Here is a 20,766-nt window from a genome sequence, read left to right on the forward strand (position 1 = left end):
AATGCTGGCTGCACACTAGTAAACAAAAACTGCCCAAACGCAGAAACTGACGCCTACTACCACCAAATGGCCTTAAAGAATAACCATGCAGAAAAGCAAACACTTTAGCAGCCTCTCCCTCCAAAACAGAAAATAAAGACGTCTCTTTTGAATCGGAGGATAAAGGTGAGGCATCTTCCTCTCCTCTTTCCATTAATCACTAGCCCGTTCCTTTCTAAACCAGGGAGTCCGGAGGCTGATGGTCAGAATCTTTCCAAGACAGATTACTGGAACTGCTCCCCAAGGAAACAGCTCCAGCATAAAGGTTTTTGTGGATGAATATCTTGTTCACTCTTCCTTTCTTCTCTCTACCTCCTTATAATTGAGTTATCACTAACACCTTTAACCCTTATGCTTTGCTTCCATTTAAAATGTGTGGATTTTTATAGATTTTTAATATACCTGTTAATACAAATAAAATCTAGTTGTTAAAGTGGAAACGCACCCCATATCTGATTATATTATATTCCAATTTTGTGTTCTATGAAGTAGAGATGATTATCCAAGAGATTAATACACTGAAAAATAGGCTATAAGAAAGTTTTTTTCTTCAATACTTGAGCAACACTACCACTTAACAAATGGGGTATATTCTGATCTTTTAAACTTGTTAAAAATTAATTGGGATTAGCTCTAGAAGCTGATGATCTATAAAAATAGTTGATTAACTGAACTAGCCAAATGGCATTATTATTATTAATATGAGGCTCTTTTCCTACATATCTTAGTAATGGTTGCTTCAAATCCTAAATCTTCATTACTATAAAACATTTATTAATAAACCCTTCGTTATCAGACTTAAGGAAGACATGTAACTTTTAAAATTAAGCTACTTTTTTTATAAGTCTCAGGTACATCACATTGTAATTTTAGTCTGTATACACTACGAAGTGATTACCCCCAAAAGTCTAGTTACCATTAATCACCATACAACTGACCCCTTTCACCCACCCCCAATCCTGTTCCCTTCTGGTAACCACCAATCTGTTCTCTATATCTATGAGTTTATTTTTGTTTTGTTTGTTTTTTAGATTTCACACATGAGTGAAATCATATAGTACTTGTCTTTCTCCTGCTCACTTATTTCACTTAGCATTATACCCTCTAGGTCTACCCATGTTGTCACAAATGGCAAGATTTCATTCTTTTTTATGGATATGTAGTATTCCATCACACACACACACACACACACACACACTCACGTATGCACGCACGCATGTACACATCTTTACCCTATTTTTTAACAATTTCAAATCCTTTTCACTTCAACGCATTTACTCAGTATCTTCTAAATGCAAAACCCTCTGAAAATCCACTGAAAAGGATGGGTAAATTAAAAAAAAGTTAATTCCTGTCAACCCCCAATCCATAATCTAATATAAGAGAAATATATCTCCTTGAAGAAAAAAGACAACAAGAAGGTCTCTTACTGGAGAAGAAGCACACTGGGACTATGTTTTTAGCTGTCATACAAATGAAAAAAATAATTTCATTAAAGACACAGGATTCACTAAACAAAGACACAGGATTCAAAAGTGACTGCAGTTGAAATTATTGGACTTGATTATTAGATGTGAAGTGAGGAAGAGAACAAAAGTTAGAGTAAAGATGAGATAAAAGGGACAGGGCAACACCCAGACTTCTAGCAGGAACAACTGTGTAGATACTAATGCCTCAGTGGAATTGAGATCATAGAGGAAGTTTTGGATTTGCTCCAATTTAACATTTTGAATTTAAGGGACTTGTGGGACATACACAGGGAAATACCCAATAAGGTAGCATGATTTGGGTTGGACACACAGATTTGGTAGTGACCAGTACATTGGCATGTAATTGGTACTTGAAGCCATGAAAGTAAATAAAATCACCCAGGAAGTATTATAAAATGACAAAAGTGGGACAGTTTAAGAGAGAATCCTAAGGAGAAATTTTAAAGGCAAGAACAATACAAAGAGGAAATAAGAAGTAGCTGAATAGTAGAAAGAAAACCAGGAGTATTTCAAGTTTATGGTCATGAATGTTCAGTGCTACTGAGAATGAAGTCTGATAAAGATTGAAAAGTTTCTATTAGACTTAACAAGTAAGGAATGGAATAATGGGATGATGAAGGCAGAGCCAGCTGGCAGTAACTGAAAAGACACTGAAATAGGAATGGGTAAGGGAACAAGGGCTTAAGGCAGGGTAGTTCCAAGTGCCCAATGGAAAAGAGATAGTAAAGAGAAAGGCTCAAGACTTATCAGGAAAAAGACACCTGGAAATGGGGGTGAGGTAGGTTCCAGAGTGGCAGGTAGAAGAAATAGTCATGGACATCTTACAGCATTTAGCTGCAGGCAGGAATTCATGCAAGCTGTGGCCAGTATAAAGGAGGTGCTAGTCAAACCCCATCAAAATTCCTACTTTCTACTGAGCAAAAACTGTCCTCCAAAAAGGCTTAGTTTTGGTTTATTTATTCTCATAAATAGCACGAGAAAGGGAGGAAGCAGCCTGCTTAGCTGAAGAAAAAGCAACTAACAACAGATGGCAGTGACTACAACACTTGTACCTCCTGCTGTAAAAAGATATTCCATATAGCAGTGATAGCTTCTTAGTATTTAGTATCCTAGTATCCTAGTATTTCTTGCAGTACCTAATGTATGGCCTGGAGTATAACAGGTGTTCAATAGAATACCTGGGAAGATAGAAGCAGATTTTTTCTATAAAACAACAAGACAATGCTGAGTAGCCTACAAAGAAACCATTCAATTCACAGTCTATGTATTCAAATAAAAGATAAAAGAAATTCTAATTCCAACTGTGTCTTAATCTATACCAAAAAGTATAAGGTCAAGGGAAAGATCCTTCTCCTGCTTAGAGCCTTAAAAATGTTAACACTCTTTGGCCCAAGAATTTCACTTCTAGGTATCTGGGCTAAGACAAGTAATTATAAATGTAGACAAAGATAACAGGCAACCTTAGCACTATTTACAATAGTAAAAAAATAAAAAAAAAATTTAAAAATTAAAAATGGAGGAAAAAAGAAATAAATGTGGAAGAAAGGAAGAAACACAAGCTAAATAAATGACATTAGGAAAATAACTAAGAAGTATCATGGAATGGTATTCATCAGTTAAAATGTTTATGAGTTTCTAACAACATGGGGAAGTGCTTATTAAGATCATTAAAACTGCAGGTTACAAAATTTTATATAGTGCACAAAATATAAGCACAGAACAAAAAATACACAAAATAGTAACTGTGGTTAAAACTAGATGGAAGAACTACAGATGGTTTTACTTTGCTCCCTTTACTGTTTCACATTTTCCACTTTTAATATCATAATATTTTTAGATTCAAAACATTTTAAAAATGTTCAATTATCTTGACTAGGTGAGACAGTCCAGGCACAAAGCTATTTATACCTATTAATATAGATAGATTAAATTTTTTAAAACTTTTCAATATGACTATATGAGCATTGCTTCTCAAATTAAGTTACATATACCCAAACTGGTCTGCGTGGCAGGAGAACAGGCTAAAATTAGACTATTTTTCTAGAACAAATTCATTTGATAAGACATTAAAGCATTTTTAATCACATAAATGTTAAGAAACCTGCTCCCCCTCACACATTTCCACGTGGAGAATTCTAGACAGCTTCTGTCCTCCCCTCTCCATCTTTCCCCCAATCCTTCCCCAGCTGGGCACGAATGGCTCAGCCCACTCTGAGCTCTTTTACTTGGATCTGCCTGCCTACACAGAGAAGACAGTTTTACCTACTCTGACAGTGATAAGACTGAGTATTCCAAGCTGCCCGTGATTTGGTGGACAAGTGTGCTCAATTCTAAGGCGAAAGATTAGCAAACCTACTTCACCTTTGTTAAAGCTACTTTCTTCAGTGAGCTTTTCCAGTAATAAAACGAATTCCTCATTCCCATTAGGGTGGCTATTATTAAACCACAGCCAAAACAAACAAACAAAAACCAAAAAGTAACAAATGTTGGCAAGGATGTGGAGAAACTGGAACTCTTATGCATTGCTAGTGGGAATATAAAATGGTGCAGCTGCTTTCGAAAACAGTATGGTGGTTCCGCAAAAAGTTAACTGTAAAATTACTATACAATCCAGCAATTCCACTTCTGGATAATACACAAAAAAATGAAAGCAAGGACTTGAACAGTTATTTGTAAACCAATGTTCATAGCAGTATTAATCAAGATAGCCAAAAGATGGAAACAGCCCAAATATCCATCAACCGATGAATGGATAAATAAAATGTGGTATACATATATGATGGAATATTATTCAGTCTTAAAATAGAAGGGAATTCTGACGCATGCTACAACACGGATGAACCTTGAGGACATTACACTAAATGAAATAAGCCAGACACAAAATGACAAACACTGTATGATCCCATTTATATAACGTACTTAGGGTTGTCAAAATCAGAGATGGAAGGTAGAATGGTGGTTGCCAGGGGCTAGGGAATGAGGGGAGATGGGGAGTTATTATTAATGGGTAGAGTTTTAGATTGGGAGATGAAAAATTCTGGAGATGAATAGTGGTGACAGTCACACAACAATGTGAATGCCACTGAATTGTACACTTAAAAATGGTAAATTTTATGATATGTACATTTTACCACAATAAAAAAAAACCCTGACAATTTGATAGCATCCTGTCTGATCCCTATGTCCTATCTCTTACCAGAATATTATTTATTGACCTCTGGAAAACCCAATAACAGATATATTACCAACCAGAATATAAAAATCCTCACAAATTTTGAAGATAATACAGAAAACTCCTAAGAAAGTTATATCAGGAGCTGTGTGAAGAGGCAAGAACCACTCCTGGACTGACCAAAGCCCACATGCAGGTGCATTCTCACGTCCAATGCCTACTCTCCATTGCCATCGCCATCATGCCCAAGATAAAGTCTAAGGGGGATGCTAAAGGAGATAAAATCAAGTTGAAGGATGAACCACAGAGAAGATCTGCAAGGTTATCTGCTAACCCTGCTCCTCTAAGGACAGAGTCCAAATCTAAAAAGGCCCCTGTGAAAAAAAAAAAGAGAGAGAGAGAAGATACCCAAAGAAAAAAGGGGGAAAGCTGGTGCTGGCAAGGATGGGAATAATCCTGTAGAAAACAGAAATGCCAAGACAGACCTGGCACAGAAAGCTGAATGTGCTGGAGATGCCAAATGAAGTATGTATTTTTGATAACTGTGTACTTCTGGTGACTATATAGTCTAAAATATTATTTTTTATCAAGTTTTATAAAAATGTAGGATTTTGTTTTACTTCTTTTATTAAAGCTACTGTGTTACCACACAGAACACTTCATTACTGTTTTTTGGAGAAAGGCCTATGTCACTAAAAGAATGTCTCCAAGGCTGGATTGACATAGGGAGAAAAACACCTTTCCCTTATAGTTTTGAGAGACTTCTTCTTGGTTGCCAGGAAGATCCCTTGATTTTGACAAACATTAGCCACTCTGTCTTTGCCTTCAGCATAGACTTGACTCCTTTAATCCAGAGACCTGTTGGCACCTTACCCTCCAAAACTGGGTACCGATAGGCAGCAATCTGGACTTTCCAGTGTCACCACTGAGATGGCATCTCTCAAAAGAGCAGCGGTTCCTTTTTTATACTGTAGATCTTTAGATTGGTAATTCTGCCATTTCCATTTCATTTCCTGAAAGTCAAGGTCGGCTTGTAAAAAGTGGTTAAACATCATGCTAAATGTGAAATGTCAACCCTCACTCTAAACTTTTCCTGTTCAGAAAATCAAATGAAGAATTCATTGGGTTTTATAGTGGCTTTCTTATTTTGTAGTCCACTGAGGAAGGGAATTTGAAAGTCGCTTTATACTGTTAATGACTGTCTGCCCATGTCATATCTAAAACATGATTGTTTATGAAAAGTTTGAAGGGGGAAAAAAAAGTTGTATCAGCCATGGGTTGCTTTAAATCACAAACTACATCCACTGAAGGTATGCAGTTAGAGACATTTCACAAAGAAAATTTTATAAGCACAGCTATAAAATGATTGTCTTTACAAAAAAAAAAAATCCTATACATAATCTGATTATTATAGACAACTAACTTTAGGATATCTGATAACTGGCCATTAGACAACGGAGCTTCAATGAAGACAGGACAGAAGAAATTTCTACATGGTAAAGAAGAAAGTCACCTCTAATTAACCTCCAGAAATTTAGGAAGCTGTTTATCATAATGGAAAGAGCATGGGCTTAATACCAGACAGATACAGGTCTGAATCCCAATGTGACATTCCTTAGGCAAGTAACACATCTGGTCCTAAGTTTCCTCATCTGTAAATGAGACTAAGAACATCTATCTTGCAGACTAAAAGAAAAAAGGAGAACATATTTCAACCCTAATAACTGAAGTATATTTCAAGATGATAAATGTTCAACAAATATTGGTTCTCTCCCACTCCACAAAGTCAATTCCTCTGCAGGCAAAGGGCTCGTTTTCTAGATCAATTTTCTAGATCTGTCTTATCTTGTTAGCTTGACATTTTCAAGTCAGAATGAGGGGACCTTAGAAGTCCTGAGACTTCCACTTGTTTTATTTTAAAAAATAATTACTATATATTTTTTTCCCAGTAGGTATTTTGTCAAGAACTATGAAGGGCCTGAGATGTCATCCTAGTTTTAAGCTAACGTGTTAGACTGCCAAACTTTCAGGCATGAGACTCCTGAATCAGAGACAAAAGACTTCAGTAGTCACATCAGTAGGCAGATTATCAACCCCAAACACATGGTGCATCATCAAGAGGGCAGAAAGTGCCTTATATATGGAGTGGTTGTGGTGCAGATGAGGAATCTCAAGCGTAGAGAACCCAAATCTTTTAACGGACAGTAAGCCAGCCTGACCTCTCAGTCAAGGAGACATTATCTTTATTATACTGGACAGTAAATAACCCTGAAGTTTGCTCAGGAGGGAGAAAATCATCTCTTATCTTCCAAGACTATTTGCTATACAAACATTTTTGAAAAAGTATGGAACAAGGGGCAGTTGGTACCTCTGCTCACAAGACATGCGGAAACCTGAGAGACCCAAGAAGGCTTGTCTCACAATAAGTATTACATGCATATTACAGTGAGAAGTCTCTTATCCAACTGTCTTCCAGTCAACCAGTTCCTTCTTCAGAAACAAAGACTTCCCTCAACTTCTTATGCATCTCCTCAGAGATATTCTATGTACCTAGTAGCATACACACGTGCTTTTATATTTTAAACATATAAAGTGGTTGTAATTACAAACACTGTTCTGTACCTTGCCTTTTTCAGTTTTCTTAGGGATAGTTTCACTTTGACACATAGGGATCTAACTCATTCTTAACATGTACATAGTAATCCCTTCTATGGCAGTATTATTATATATTTAACCAGTCCCCCTAATGAACATTTTTTTCTAGGCTTTTATTATTACAAATAATGCTGCTGTGACAGACTGAGTTGTACATATCTTTGTGTACATCTTCTAAAAGTACAACTGCTAGATAAAAGGCATACGCATTTTTAGTTTTCATAGATACTGCCGACCTGCTCTCCAAAGAGGCTTCACAGATTTATCTCCTACCCTCCAGTGCAAAAAAAAAAAAATGGCCTGTTTCCTCACGCCAGCCTATGGCAGCATGGTTTGCCAACAAAATTAGGGTGCAGCTCTTACCTATAGCCAGGACTTTCAGACATTACTAGTAGGTTTTTCAATACCCTTTATGTTCAAAATTAAGTTTCTAGAGTTAAGTGTGAGATAGCGTTAGACTGTGGAATGAGCACCTAAAAGGGGCAGAGGATCCAGTTCTGACTCTTCCATGGACAAACACCATGAGTGACCTTGGCCAAATTACTTAATCTCTCTGGGCCTTAGTTTTCTCATGTGGCAGATGACCCTTTCAATCTATAATGTGTGTACATCAGCACTCAAAATTCTAAAGATTTTTCTCAATAAAAAATTGTTATTTCAAAAAAAGTTTACAAATAAGAGCACCATTACACATTAAACATTTTTAGAGAAAAAAAATTTCTAATATGATTTCTTGTTCCCATAGTAGTATTTACTTATGCATCCCATTCCCCCAGTACTTCCAGAGGTCTTCACAGTAGCCTTTTCAATTAGACCGGGACACCACAGACCAAGAAAACAGCAGGGCACTAAAAATCCCACTGCCACCTGCCCTATCAGTGTAGTGTGTCTATTCTCTCATTTTATTTTTGTGGGTACCACTCTTGGCTTTAAACCATACTTAGTTCCATAATATACTAGTAATATTTCATTTTTTTTCTATAAGAGTTGTGAAAGAAAAACAGCAAAATGGAGTTGATATTGTCAAGAGAGCAATGGGAGGCCTCTGGGAAGGCGAGCTAACTCATCCCATTCTATGTAAAACTGAACTTTTGAACTGGGCTAAACCAAATGGCTACATCCTAATACAGTTCCTAGAACTGGCTCTGCATTACGGAACTCTCTATTAAAAACTAAATGTGTCACCTAGCAAAAGATACTAGCAATTAATCATGTATAGTATAGTGTAAGTCTGCTTGCCAGCATCCGCGACAACTCTTTCAAATCAATTTATGTAATCCCTTTGGTAGCCTCCCTTTTTTTGCTTTAATAAGCTCTGTCCCTTTCTTTGCCCCCTCAGAACACAGCTGAGGTTTCTACCCAAATCTGTGTCTCCAGGATTGCAATTCCTAAAAAAGATCTCCAAATAAAGCTTTTGTTTGCCTTGCAGTTCTTGGCCAAAACTGACTAACATTACATGGTGTCAGAGAAGTGGGATCCAAAATGACTTGCCTCCTCCTATAGCACCTCCGCAGATTTTAAGTACAGTACCTACAAGAGTTCATTGCACTCTATCGTCTCCCCAGTGGTCCCCAATCATTGTGGTCTAAGTCCTCCTGGACCAGAACCTCCGGCCTTGGTTAAGGTTCATGCTCTACTTGGCTTTCCTCTGTTGTCAGCATTTGTCTACAGGACTTAAATAGTCTGAACAGTGAGTAATTACTCTTTTGAAAAATACGAAGTTCATTATCTTAGGGAATGGTTGCTGAACGACCACCTTCTGCAACTCCTGCTTGATTTGTGCGCAAAAATTCTAGGCCCTCGTCCTGCAACTTTCTATCTCACTGAACTATAATTACCGAAAATGATTTACAATTAAACTGGCAGACCTGGGGCTCTTTTGAAATTCTCAATCTATAGCTTATGTATGCAACCAAATGGAAAAAGACTATAAAAACTAAGCAACCTGAACGGGAATCATTTTAATTGGCATTTTGAGCCTCCAAACATCTAAGTGATTCAAAAATTCCTTCTCTCCAAAACACAAATTCTAAGTTAACCAAAGCAAATTGAGTTGCTTCAGGGGCTTACTAAACTTGAGGAAACTTCTAAATGTTCTTCTGTCATCTCAGCATCTGCACCTTTTGCCCCTTTGCTGCTAGCTTGTCCTCCCCACCTGTGTCCTTCATTTGCTGAATTCCATTTTAATAACAATGATCCTGATGCTCTATTAGATCCCCCTATTACTGCCTCATTTAAAGTTAAACCATGGCGGGGTTGGGGGCGCCACTGCCTCACCCTGCCTCAGCCAGGTGGCTGTGTCACCAGGCATTTGAATTGCATTTCTGCCATCTTTCTAGCTCAGTCAGCTGGGCTGGAGATGCTTCTGGAAGTAACATCAGAATGGCTACCCAAGGAGAACTCCACAACTCCAAATTCAGTGTATTCATTAATGATGATGGGACTGGAAAAACTACATTTGAAAAGTATGTAACTAATCCTGGGTGTTGAGGTCCATCCCCTTGTGTTTCATACCAAGAAAAGATCCTATTAAGTTCAATGTATGGATACAGATAGTCAGGAGAAATTTGGTGGACTGAGAGATGGCTATTATATATAACCCCAGTGTGTCATTATAATATTTGGTGTAACTTCAAGAGTTACTTACAAGGATGTGCCTAATTGGCATAGAAATCTGGTACAAATATGTGAAAACATCCTCATCGTGTTGTGTGGCAACAAAATGGATATTAAGGATAGAAAAGTTAAAACAAAATCAACTGTCTTCCACTGAAATAAGAATCTTCAGTACTATGACATTTCTGCCAAAAGTAACTACAACTTTGAAAAGACCTTCCTCTGGCTTGCTAGAAAACTAACTGGAGACCCTAACTTGCAATTTGTTGCTATGCCTGCTCTTGCCCCATCAGAGGTTGTCATGGATCTACCTCTGGCAGCACAATATGAGCATGATCTAGAGGTTGCTCAGACAACCACTCTTTCAGATAGGAATGATGACCCGTGAGAAAGTGAAGCTGTAGCTGAGCGTCAGAAGTCTAGTTTTATAAGCAACCGACCTGTGATGTCAGTGGTACAGCGTGTCACTTTATTATATAGCTAAGTAGAACACATGCTTACTCTTCGGAATGGTGAAGGAGATGAATGGGCTTCAGAGTGAATGTGGCAGTTAAAAAAATACCTTCATCTACAGCCACGTCACCCTGAACAAGCCCAATCCCTACTGATCTTGGAAGCTAAGCAGGGTCGGGCCTGGTTAGTACTTGGATGGGAGACCACCTAGGAAGACCAGGTGCTGTAGGCATAAAAAAATAAATAAGGGATTGTAAGCTGACAAGGTCCTTGCAATCTGTACGGTCAACCAAGAGTTGCCTGGCCTAAAAAAAAAAAAAAAACCCTTCATTTTTTTTTTTTTTTTTTTTTTTTGGACCTGCATAGCTGTTTTGGAACGCAGCTGTTTGAATTTCAAATATAAGACTGCTACAGTCACATCACAATATTCAGTGGTGAAATCTTGTTTGTTACTGTCATTCCCATTCCTTTTCATTTAGAATCATAATAAAGCTGTATTTCAAAAAAAAAGAAAAAAAGTTAAACCATTGGATATGCCTGGCCCAGGATGACACCCCATGGACTAAAAAGTGAGCTCTATGCCATTACTAAAGATTTCTCTAATCCCAAAGAGGACCCCATGGGTCTGCTACAGAATTTCTGCTCACTATCCAAACATGAACCAGGGTTCTGACCTCCATTAGCTGATCCATATGCTTACAAGAAAAGGACATCCCGATTATCAACTGCCCTTTTTCCTTTTCCTCCACGAAAGAAAGGGAAATGCCTTAGGTGTCTTGACCCAATGATGACACAGAAACCAACACAGGTCCATTGGATATTACAGCCTATGTTAGATGTGGTAGTCAAAGGTCTCCTACCCTACATGAGAGCCTTTGTGGCCACTGCCAATTTACTTCAACATGTAGAAAAGATAATAATGGGCTTTCTACTGATCGTTTATGCACTTCATTCAGAGGAAGCCTTAACTCTCATCATACTAAGCACCCCTCTGCTAGCAGACTGACCTTTGAAATTCTTTTACTGTCTTCATCTAATATGACTATTGCTTGCTGTAATACTCTGAACCCTGCTACTCTCCTCCCTCTGCCCTCTAACAAAACCCATGACTGCCAGACATTAACAGACTGACTACTAACTTCTTGAATTGATTTACAGGAAACATCTCTTGAAAATGCTGAATTTCTTAGGTTTACTTATGGTTCTTACCTACAAGATGAAATGGGCTACTATCAAGCAGGCTATGCAATTGTCTCTCTAAATAAAACCACTGAAGCCAGTGCAATGCTTCAGGCAACTTCTGCTCAACAGAGCACTATGCATTAATTTGAGCTTGCAGACTGGCCAAAGATAAAACAGCCAACGTTTATACGGACAGCAGGTATGCCTCTAGTGTTACCCATGACTTTGGTACGCTCTGGAAACAGAATTCTTGACTTCTCCCGGACAAAAGATAAAAAACAGTTATGTTTTAGAACTCTTAGAGGTTATTGTTACCTAAATCTTTAGCAATCATAAAATCCCTGGACATTCAAAGGCAAACACTGAGAAAAGTAGAGGTAATTATTTGGCTGCTGCTGCTGCTAAGTTAACAGCATTAAAACAGCCTCAGCTCCTAATGCAGGGGTTCCCAACCCCCGGGCTGCAGAACGCTACTGGTCTGTGGTCTGTTAGGAATCGGTCTGTGGTCTGTTAGGAAGCAGGCGAGAAGGCAAAGCTTCATCTGTATCTGCAGCTGCCCCCTAGCACTGGCATCACTGCCTCAGCTCCACCTCAGATCACTGGGCATTAGATTCTCATAGGAGCACCAGTCACTGGTGCCAAAAAGGTTGGGGATCTCTGTCCTAATGGAAGCACCTAAGCTACCACCTAAGTAATTGGAGATTTAAAAGATAACATTATGGGAGCACAGCATTTAGCTGTTCAACAAAAAAGAAACAGAACCAGACTGTATATCTGACCCTAAAAGCAACTTATGGGTAGCTCTAAAAAAATGACCGACCGCTCATACTTGATTGCATACAACATCACATATTATAATATGTCCATGACTTAACTCACTACAACACTGACAAAATGGTTTTATGGGGAAAACAATACTACTGGAAGCCATCGCCAAAGATAGCTTCCTTGGTATACCATTAATGCCAAAGCACAACCCTTGAAAGTCTATTCATACCTCTATGGGGTTTTCTCTTTCCTTTAGAACCCTTTGAGGTCTGGCAAATGGACTTTATTTGGTTGCCCCTTTCTCAAGGATACAAACGTGTTTGTAATGATTTGTGTGTTTTTTCACTGGGTGGAAGCATTCCTATGCCTTAGAGCCACAGCCAAAGCAGTAAGTAAAATACTCCTTCAGAAGAGCCACACAGAACTCCATAGTGACCAGGAAATGACTGGGAAACTCATTTCACAGGACAAATTATACAATCTATTTGTAAGATCTGGCTTACTTGATAACATTTCACTGTGTTTATCATCCCCAGTCCTCTGGTCTTGTAGAACCAACTAATGGAGTAATCAAAATTCAATTGGTAAAACTTGTAGAGTCTTTTAATCTGCCTTGGCTGAAGGCTCTTCACTTGGTATTGCTCAACCTAAATTTACTCCCTTTGGCAAACAGCCTGTTTCCTTTTGAAATCATTACTGGCAGACCCATGAAATTAAGGAATCAAGGAATGTATGAACCTGCACTGCTGAAAGGAGACCTGATTTACTGTAAAGAAATGGTAGCCCAATACCTAGAAATGTTACAGAGAATAAATCTGACTCAGATCACCTCTACAAAGGAACTTTAGATCTGAGGAATATGTGACTTAGTCCTGCTTCCAACAAGACTCTTTGTTGCTCAAATATGGCCATAAGCTCTACTTTTGCCAGGAAGGCTCATTTCTGGTATGTTCAGTCTCACATAGGAGACTACTTTTCCTCCTATGTGGGACTGAACATACCAGAAATGAACCTTCCTGGCAATGAGGGGTCAATGTTGCTTTTTTCAAAGACAGACCAATTGTATTTCATAATGGTTGATCACTGCTGCTTTCTAAGGAAAGATCTTGATCAAAATGGAGAAATGTGAAAGAAAAACCATAAAATGGAGTTGATATTGTCAAGAGAACAATCTAAAATAGTCAGGAGACCTCTAGGAAGCTGAACTTAAACTGGGCTAAATCAAATGGCTATATACTGATTTAGTTCCTGGAACTGGCTCTGTATCACTGAAATCTCTATTTAAAAATATTAAAATATTATTTTAATATTAAAATAAAATTTTAACCTAGCAATAGATGTAAGCAATTAATCATGTATAGAATAGTGTAAGTTCACAGTGCTTGCCAACACCAATCACAACTTTCAAAGCAATTTATGTAATCCCTTTGAAAGCCCTTTTTCTGTCTTTATAAACTCTTGTCTCTTTCTTTTCCCCTCACAACACAGTTGAGTTTCTACCCAAATTTGTGTCTCCAGGATTTGCAGAATGCATTCTCATTCAGTCCCTTCTGTCCCTTCCTTTTCCTCTCTCCCTCATCTCTGACTCTCTCTCCACTATGTCCTTTTTCTTTCCCTGTTTTCCCTCTTGTTCCTTCTTTTTCTCTACCTTCTATCTCTCTGACTAGGTTTTCCAGCTGCAGCCAGTAGCAACTATGGCTTCAGTTGATCCTCTCCAGCCAGCCTACAGAACAGCAATGGAAGTAAACTACAAAGGCAGCCAAAACCCAAGTACAGGGAGACGCCAAGTGGGGAATCATGCTTTGTTCCAACACCTAATTAACCAAATAGAAAATCCCCTCTTTCACCAGCAAACTAAATGCTCTATTAATTGTTCTAAAACCCAGATGGTAATGCCAAAACAATAATATGACTATTTAATCAGGCAATTTAGTTTTAAGTTAAACTTGAGTAAGTCTGGACACAAATCAGTCTATTAAGCAAAATCAATACAGGAGAAGATTCTTACCTAGGAAAGATGTTCTCTTAAACAAAGAGAAAAAAAATGTTCCCCCTCTTCAAGGTAGTATGATTTACATCAAGAATAATTTCCACTATTTTCAAAAGCAAAAACAAAAGTTTATAAAAACATAATTTCCCACAGTCTATTTGATGGACAATTCCCTCCGGGACCTAAATTATGTGATTTATTTGAAAAGAACTAATAAGACTAATTTGCCTATTCTAACACTATCTTGTTGGCATAGTTTTGACACAGTATAACTTCTAAGGAAAATATGAACTCAAATGGACTGTATTTAGAACTGTAAAGAAAAATAAGAAAATTAAGAAATCAGAGTATACCATAACACATCAAATTTTGTTCCTCAAGGCTTGGTATAAAATAAATCTCAATAGATTTTTGGAACAACATTTTGTAGTATTCAGTTACATGTCTACAAGTTGTCTTCCCCTTGTTTTTACTAGCATCTAAAGCAGATTCCAGGTAAGGAAAACAAAAACTAGGGTACAGAAAAATATATTCAACTTTCCTTTAACCCCTACAGAGAAAAAAAGCAAATATTTATGATTTTTTTCAAATCGACCTCAAAAGAAGTGAGGCAGATCTCCTCTTCCCATTTGTAAATAGATACTTTTCCTTGTAACAGAGTATTCAGAGTAAAACACATGGTCTGACATAAAAAAAATATTTCTATACTATAAATTTTTGTTCTTCTACCCATTTACTGAAACAGAACTATTTGCTAATGAGGAAAAGAGATCTGCCCGTTTGTTAATGGTGGTTAGCAGGCACAGAGCCCAAAATAAGAAAAAGCTGGCCCATCATATACCCCAATTTGCTTTTCAGTTCCTCTGGGTAGTTCTCTTCTGACCACATGATAAACAAGTGGCAGATTTTATGAAATTTTTCTGAAAGGTGACATGCAGAATATAAAAATAATGGAAACATGCACATTTTGTAAACTTTGAACATTTACTATGAAAAAGGAAGGAAGGATCCAGAATTAAGAAATGCATTTTCCTCTTAAGTGCTTAGCAAAGAACACATCACATATCAATTATTCTGAAAAGAAGAAAATTTAAGGCTACTCTAATAAATTCACTTCTCAGCTTTGGTTTTAAAAAAAGTCATCATGATATATTTAGCAAATGCAGCTGAGGTTCTTCCCTTTTCTGATTCTTTTCCATGATCCACCCAAAATAAACCTCAGGATCTCTACTTTGATTATTCTGAGTGTATACGATGATGATTTGGAATTAATGAACAGAACTTCACATACAGCAGAGGTTCAAAAATATTTGCTGCATGAGTTAGAACTCTAGTAAGTAATGAAACCACCATGTCCTTAACTAATTGTTTATCAATAATTGTTCGTTCCTTTACAGAGCATATCTATTTTTAATACCTCTATGCAAATAACTACCTAAGAATAAAAGTTCTACTTACTATGCAACTTTGGCCAACTCATTTTGACTTTCATTTTCTTCAACTGTAAAAAGGTGATAATAATGCCCAAAACTGTTGTGAGGCTTAAATATGATAACAGAAGTGAAAACATTCTGATGCCCTATATCTCTAAGGTCCAGGTGCATATGCCACTTAACTGTTCTGGCAATTTAAGCTCAATACACATAAAACCAAATGCATCCTTTGACTCCCAAAATCTGTTTCTCCTGTAGACTTTCCAAAGTTTCAAATTTCGATGACTGAGGTCAGCTGTACCTCCTTCCCTCACTACCACTCTCTAGGTGGTCAAATCACCTTTCCTTTAACCATTTCCTTCTTTTCCGGCCTACTAACATGTCTAGGTCACTGTAACTGATCTCCTAGTTGCAACTCTTATTCCCCAACAATCAAATTCAGTCCCAAACTCTCAGCTTTAGAAACAAATTTCCAACTTCCTACCTGTCAAATCTACTTCCATAGTAGATGACAACCTAGAGTACATTTATATTAACATCTGTAATAGGCACCTTCTTGCATGGTTCCCAATGATCTCCATCTGTTGGTATTCACGCCCTTCTATGGGCTAAATCTCATCACTTCTTCTGAATAGTGAAAAGTGATGTGACTTTACCTCCTTGCTTAGGTTACAAAAGACTGTGACTTCTGTCTTGCTAGCATTCTCTTGCCATCTCACTCTCTTGCTCTGATGAATCAAACTGCCAAGTAATAAGATGCTCTGTGGAGTGGGCCCATGTGGCCAGGAATCAAAGGAGGCCACCAGCAGTCAGTTCATGAGAAATGAGGTCTCTGGCCAACAGGAAAAAAGAACTGAATTGTGCCAAGAACCACATGAGTGAGCCAGGAAGTGGCTCCTTCCTAGTTGAGCTTCAAGATGCCTGTAGCCTTATGAAAGTTAAAGAGTTATCATATGACTCAGCAATTCCACTCCTAGGTACATAGTTTGTCCACTTTTAACACTATCCACAGATGCTGCAACTTTAAGCCAAACAAAGTATGACAAAACCAATTTTACCATAGGCTAACTGATATACACAAAAGTTCCTAAGGCATCTCATCAACATTATAACAAAATGACATTATTCAAGGACCTACAATATACCCAAGAGAAATGAAAACATATCTACACAAAACTTAAACACAATGTTCACAGAAAATTTTTCATAAAAGTCACAAAATGAAAACATCTCCAATATCCATCAACTGATGAATGGATAAGCAAAATGTGGCATATTCAAATAACGAGATGTTTGTTATTCAGCCATGAAAAGGAATGACATAATGATACATGCTACAACATTTATGAAGCTTGGAACACATACTAGTTAAATTTCTAAGTCTGCAAAGCCAAACCACAGAAATCTTTACTAAATTTCAACCACTCCATAAGATAACCTGAAATTTCCATTTTAAAAATGGGATAGTAGCAAATTACAGGAAGCGGTTGGATATATGGCTCCTGAGTTCCAAAAAGAGCTGAGATCATGAAAGAAAATGAAATAAACAAAAAGCATGTAGCATAGGAGATGATGCATGTATCATACCAACTTTTAAAGGAAAAGAGCCAACCAAAGAAATTGAGAAAGGAACAGTAAGAGGAATAAAGGAGAAACCAAGAGAAGGTAATATCAAAAAGTCAAGGAAAGAATTTTAACAGATACACTTACTGAGAGATCAGTTGGAATAAGAATCTAAAAACATTGTTTTTCGCCCATTTCTTTGGTGGGAACAGAACCAACTGTCATGGGGATAATAATATGGAGGTTACGAAAATGGAGGCAGTGAGTATAAACTGCTTTTAAGACAAAAAAGTTAGGTTGGTTTTTATTATTGTTGTTGTTTTTAAAGTCTAAAGACTTTAAAGTATAGAGCCTATGGAGGAGAAGCCAGAGAAGAGGGAGCAACACAGGACAATGGAGAAAAGTGCTTAATCAATGTCCTACAGGACAAAAGGATAAATTAGATGGAGGGCTAGTTTGAAGGGCAGCCTTAGACAAGCCTCAAGAAAATAAAAATATATATCAGTATGTAAGGCAGTCATGTCTTATTTATCTGCATTTTTGGGGAAGAATTCCACATAATTGAATTTTCCACACACTTAAGCATCTTTATTTTAAATTTTAGCTTTTTTCTTTGAAATCGTTCACCACTGTACCAGTTAGTTCTCTGCCTTCTTAAATAGTGTGCTTTCTTGAATGACTTAAGGTCAATGTGACCATGATTATTGTAGCAGGAAGTAATAGAGCTCAGTCTGCATGTCAGTTTTTCAAATCTTTGACTGTCCTACATTGTCAGTTGCCTGTTACATTTCCCTATAATCATTTTCATTTGTGCTTCCGATAGATTCTAGTTTGAAAATTATATCACCATTAGATAACACCTTAAATTTAAGGGATAATAGAGTTCTGAATGAAAATACAGGAGTAAAATGCGTGGCTTTATGACGACTTTCTCAGTGCTTCTAAGAAACTTGTTTTAGTTTTCAATTCAATTGAGACTGGGTTTCAAAGAGTTGAGGATGTCAGAAAATTGACCTATCTACAGGAAGTATAACTTTATCTTACTTCTTTTAGTCATATCAAAATATCACTGCCAAATAATTGATAATTTTATATGGTTAATATTAAACCACACAAAGAAAGCATCATGCTGATTCCAAAAGTGGGCCTAGACATCTCACAGTAACTAAATATACTTTCTTGCTCTACAATCATTTACCAATAAAAAGTTATAACTTAGTCTTCATTTATGTTAATCATATTTCACACATGTGAATAGAATCTATGATAAATGTATATCTTCACAAAATCTTGGTTTTAATCCTTCTCAAATTTCACACAAATTTCACAATTACAAGTAGCAAATGGGCTAAAAAGGACTAGAGTTAGGCATACAGGCAGTCAGCCAAAATTTAAGAATGCATCCCTTGAGTTCCAATACCACACAGGATATTCTAATTTCATTCATTCTTAAGATTCTGGAAGGATATATCCCTCTATACTTTACAAACCGAAAAACAAAACGAAACTACTGAAGCTTCTCTAGGACTCTTCCTGTTCCTTAAATTCTTCGTTTGTATTAATGAAAATTGACAAATGTAGACTTTATCAGTCCGGAGAGCTTGTTAGTGGCTTAATCAACTCAAACTGAAACCCTCCAGACTCAATGGTTTAGAGTATTAAAGGCACCAGTAACTGTACCTCTGCCTTTGTATTCAAATAATTTATGTACATCTCTCCAAAATTTTAAGTCACAAACACCAAAAGGGCAAGAATCTTTTCCGATTCCATTATTTCATTCAATCACTGGGTAAATACCAAATGAGCACCTAGTATTTGCTAGTCTCCGGAGAGAGCTCAGTTAAACAGTCCCTGCCCTCACAGTCGAGCAGAGGAGACAGTTTTGTAAACAAATTACAACACAAGTAAAAACAGAAGTGAGTACAGAATTAAATCAGAGGAAGGAGTAACTCCAGATTTGCAGAGGAAGTTCAAGGATACATTCAACAGCCCCTCAATAAATACCTGTTGAGTGGACGAAAAAATTAATTAAATTTTGCTAATGAAAGATGTGATCCTAGGTCCAAATGAAATCTGGTTGCTTCTCAAAGTCAGTGGATAAACTTTACCCAGGAATGCAGACTCCAGCATACTCACCCCCACCTCCGGAAATCACCTTGGAGAAAGGACCATACCTGTACTGCCAGGTTTTTGCACTGCCACCGCGGCTACTGCTGCTGCTACTGCTGCTGAATCCACCTCCACAGCTGCTGCTGCTGTTCTTGTTCGGGGTCACTGCTGTAGCCAGGCCCTCCAGCTTTCCTTCGCTCTCTGAGACTTTCATGGTTGACACTGGTTCGCCCCCCTGCATCTTAACTCCAAAGTCCATTTGACCTTCTCGGGCGAAGAGAACAACTTTGTAGCTTTACAGGTGATAATTTTAAAGATTTGATCTAAAGGTTATCCCACTAGCTACATCTGACGGCGGCTGGAGTGGGAACCATCAAATCGTCCAGGGGAGGAATACAAGCATTCCTACTGAAGGAAAACTTTCAAGAGGGCAGGGGTAGCGATGGGAACAGAGAGCCTATGAACAGAAATCTCCTTCCCGGCTAAAGCAAGGAAGAAAATCACCCTGCCAGAGGGTTTGGTGGCATACTCAAAGGAGAAGCACAGTGTAGGGAGGTCGTGGACTCTCGCCAAGAGAGCGGCGCGAAGGACAGAGGACCACGGACGCGGACCAGTGGCCTGACCTCTGGGCTGACGGACCGACCCGCCGCGCTCCCTATTCTCCAGCGAGTCCTCAGAGGGAGGGTCCGGTCCAGCCCGCTTGGCGGTTCCCGCCGCAGCCCCCGAGACAGAGCTGGGGCCGCCCCGCGCGCAGCCTGGGAGGAGGGTCGGGGAAGGAGGCCGCCGGGGGCGGGACGCCGGCTTCCAGGGCCGAACTTCCGCCAGAGGCAAGTGGCTCCGGGCGCAATGCCCCTGGCCTTGGGCCCTCGACTGGGTTCCCAGGGGCAGGCGAGTCCTTCGCCCGCTCTCCAGCCCTTAATGTGAACAGCACAGCTGCAGCCGCGGCACCACCCACAGCCCCGCGGAGGGTCACCCACCGCCTGCTCGCTCCCCACCTTCCCTTCCGGAGTACCGTGAGCTCACTTCCCCTAGAGCAGAAGCGCCTGACGCCATCTTGGAGCAGGGCACGCAGCCCTGAAGAGGGCGGAGCCTCCAGGGGTAGCGGTGCTGGGTGGCAGACCAGGACCAAAGGAAGAGTGAGGGTGCGGCAGAAGGAGGAAGGAGGAGGTGGGACCGCCGAGGAGGGAGAAACAAAGGAGCAGTTGGAGGTAGTGCTCTTGTGGAATGCGACTTTTAGCCTTTCTAACCAGGTCTTGTCCTTCCATTTGAGGGCCTATTCCAGGCATTTTAGGAAGA

At 38.7% G+C, this 20,766-nt stretch overlaps 1 protein-coding gene and 3 pseudogenes across 1 annotated transcript in view; 3 read left to right on the plus strand and 1 right to left on the minus strand.

The window, feature by feature from the left end:
* The window catches only part of OSBPL11 (oxysterol binding protein like 11), a 76,228-nt gene extending 55,770 nt beyond the window's left edge, over positions 1–20,458 (minus strand). The window contains exon 1 of the mRNA XM_006906132.3: positions 19,536–20,458. Coding sequence (XP_006906194.1) covers positions 19,536–19,729 — 194 coding nt within the window. The 5' untranslated portion in view covers positions 19,730–20,458. The remainder of the gene's footprint in view (positions 1–19,535) is intronic.
* Positions 4,383–7,603, plus strand: LOC112473205 (annotated as a pseudogene).
* Positions 9,739–10,360, plus strand: LOC107196711 (annotated as a pseudogene).
* On the plus strand, positions 10,539–10,657 carry LOC112473786 (annotated as a pseudogene).
* Positions 20,459–20,766: the final 308 nt, after the last annotated feature.

This window comes from Pteropus alecto, unplaced genomic scaffold (genome assembly GCF_000325575.1).
Source record: "Pteropus alecto unplaced genomic scaffold, ASM32557v1 scaffold311, whole genome shotgun sequence".
Lineage (NCBI taxonomy): Eukaryota > Metazoa > Chordata > Mammalia > Chiroptera > Pteropodidae > Pteropus > Pteropus alecto.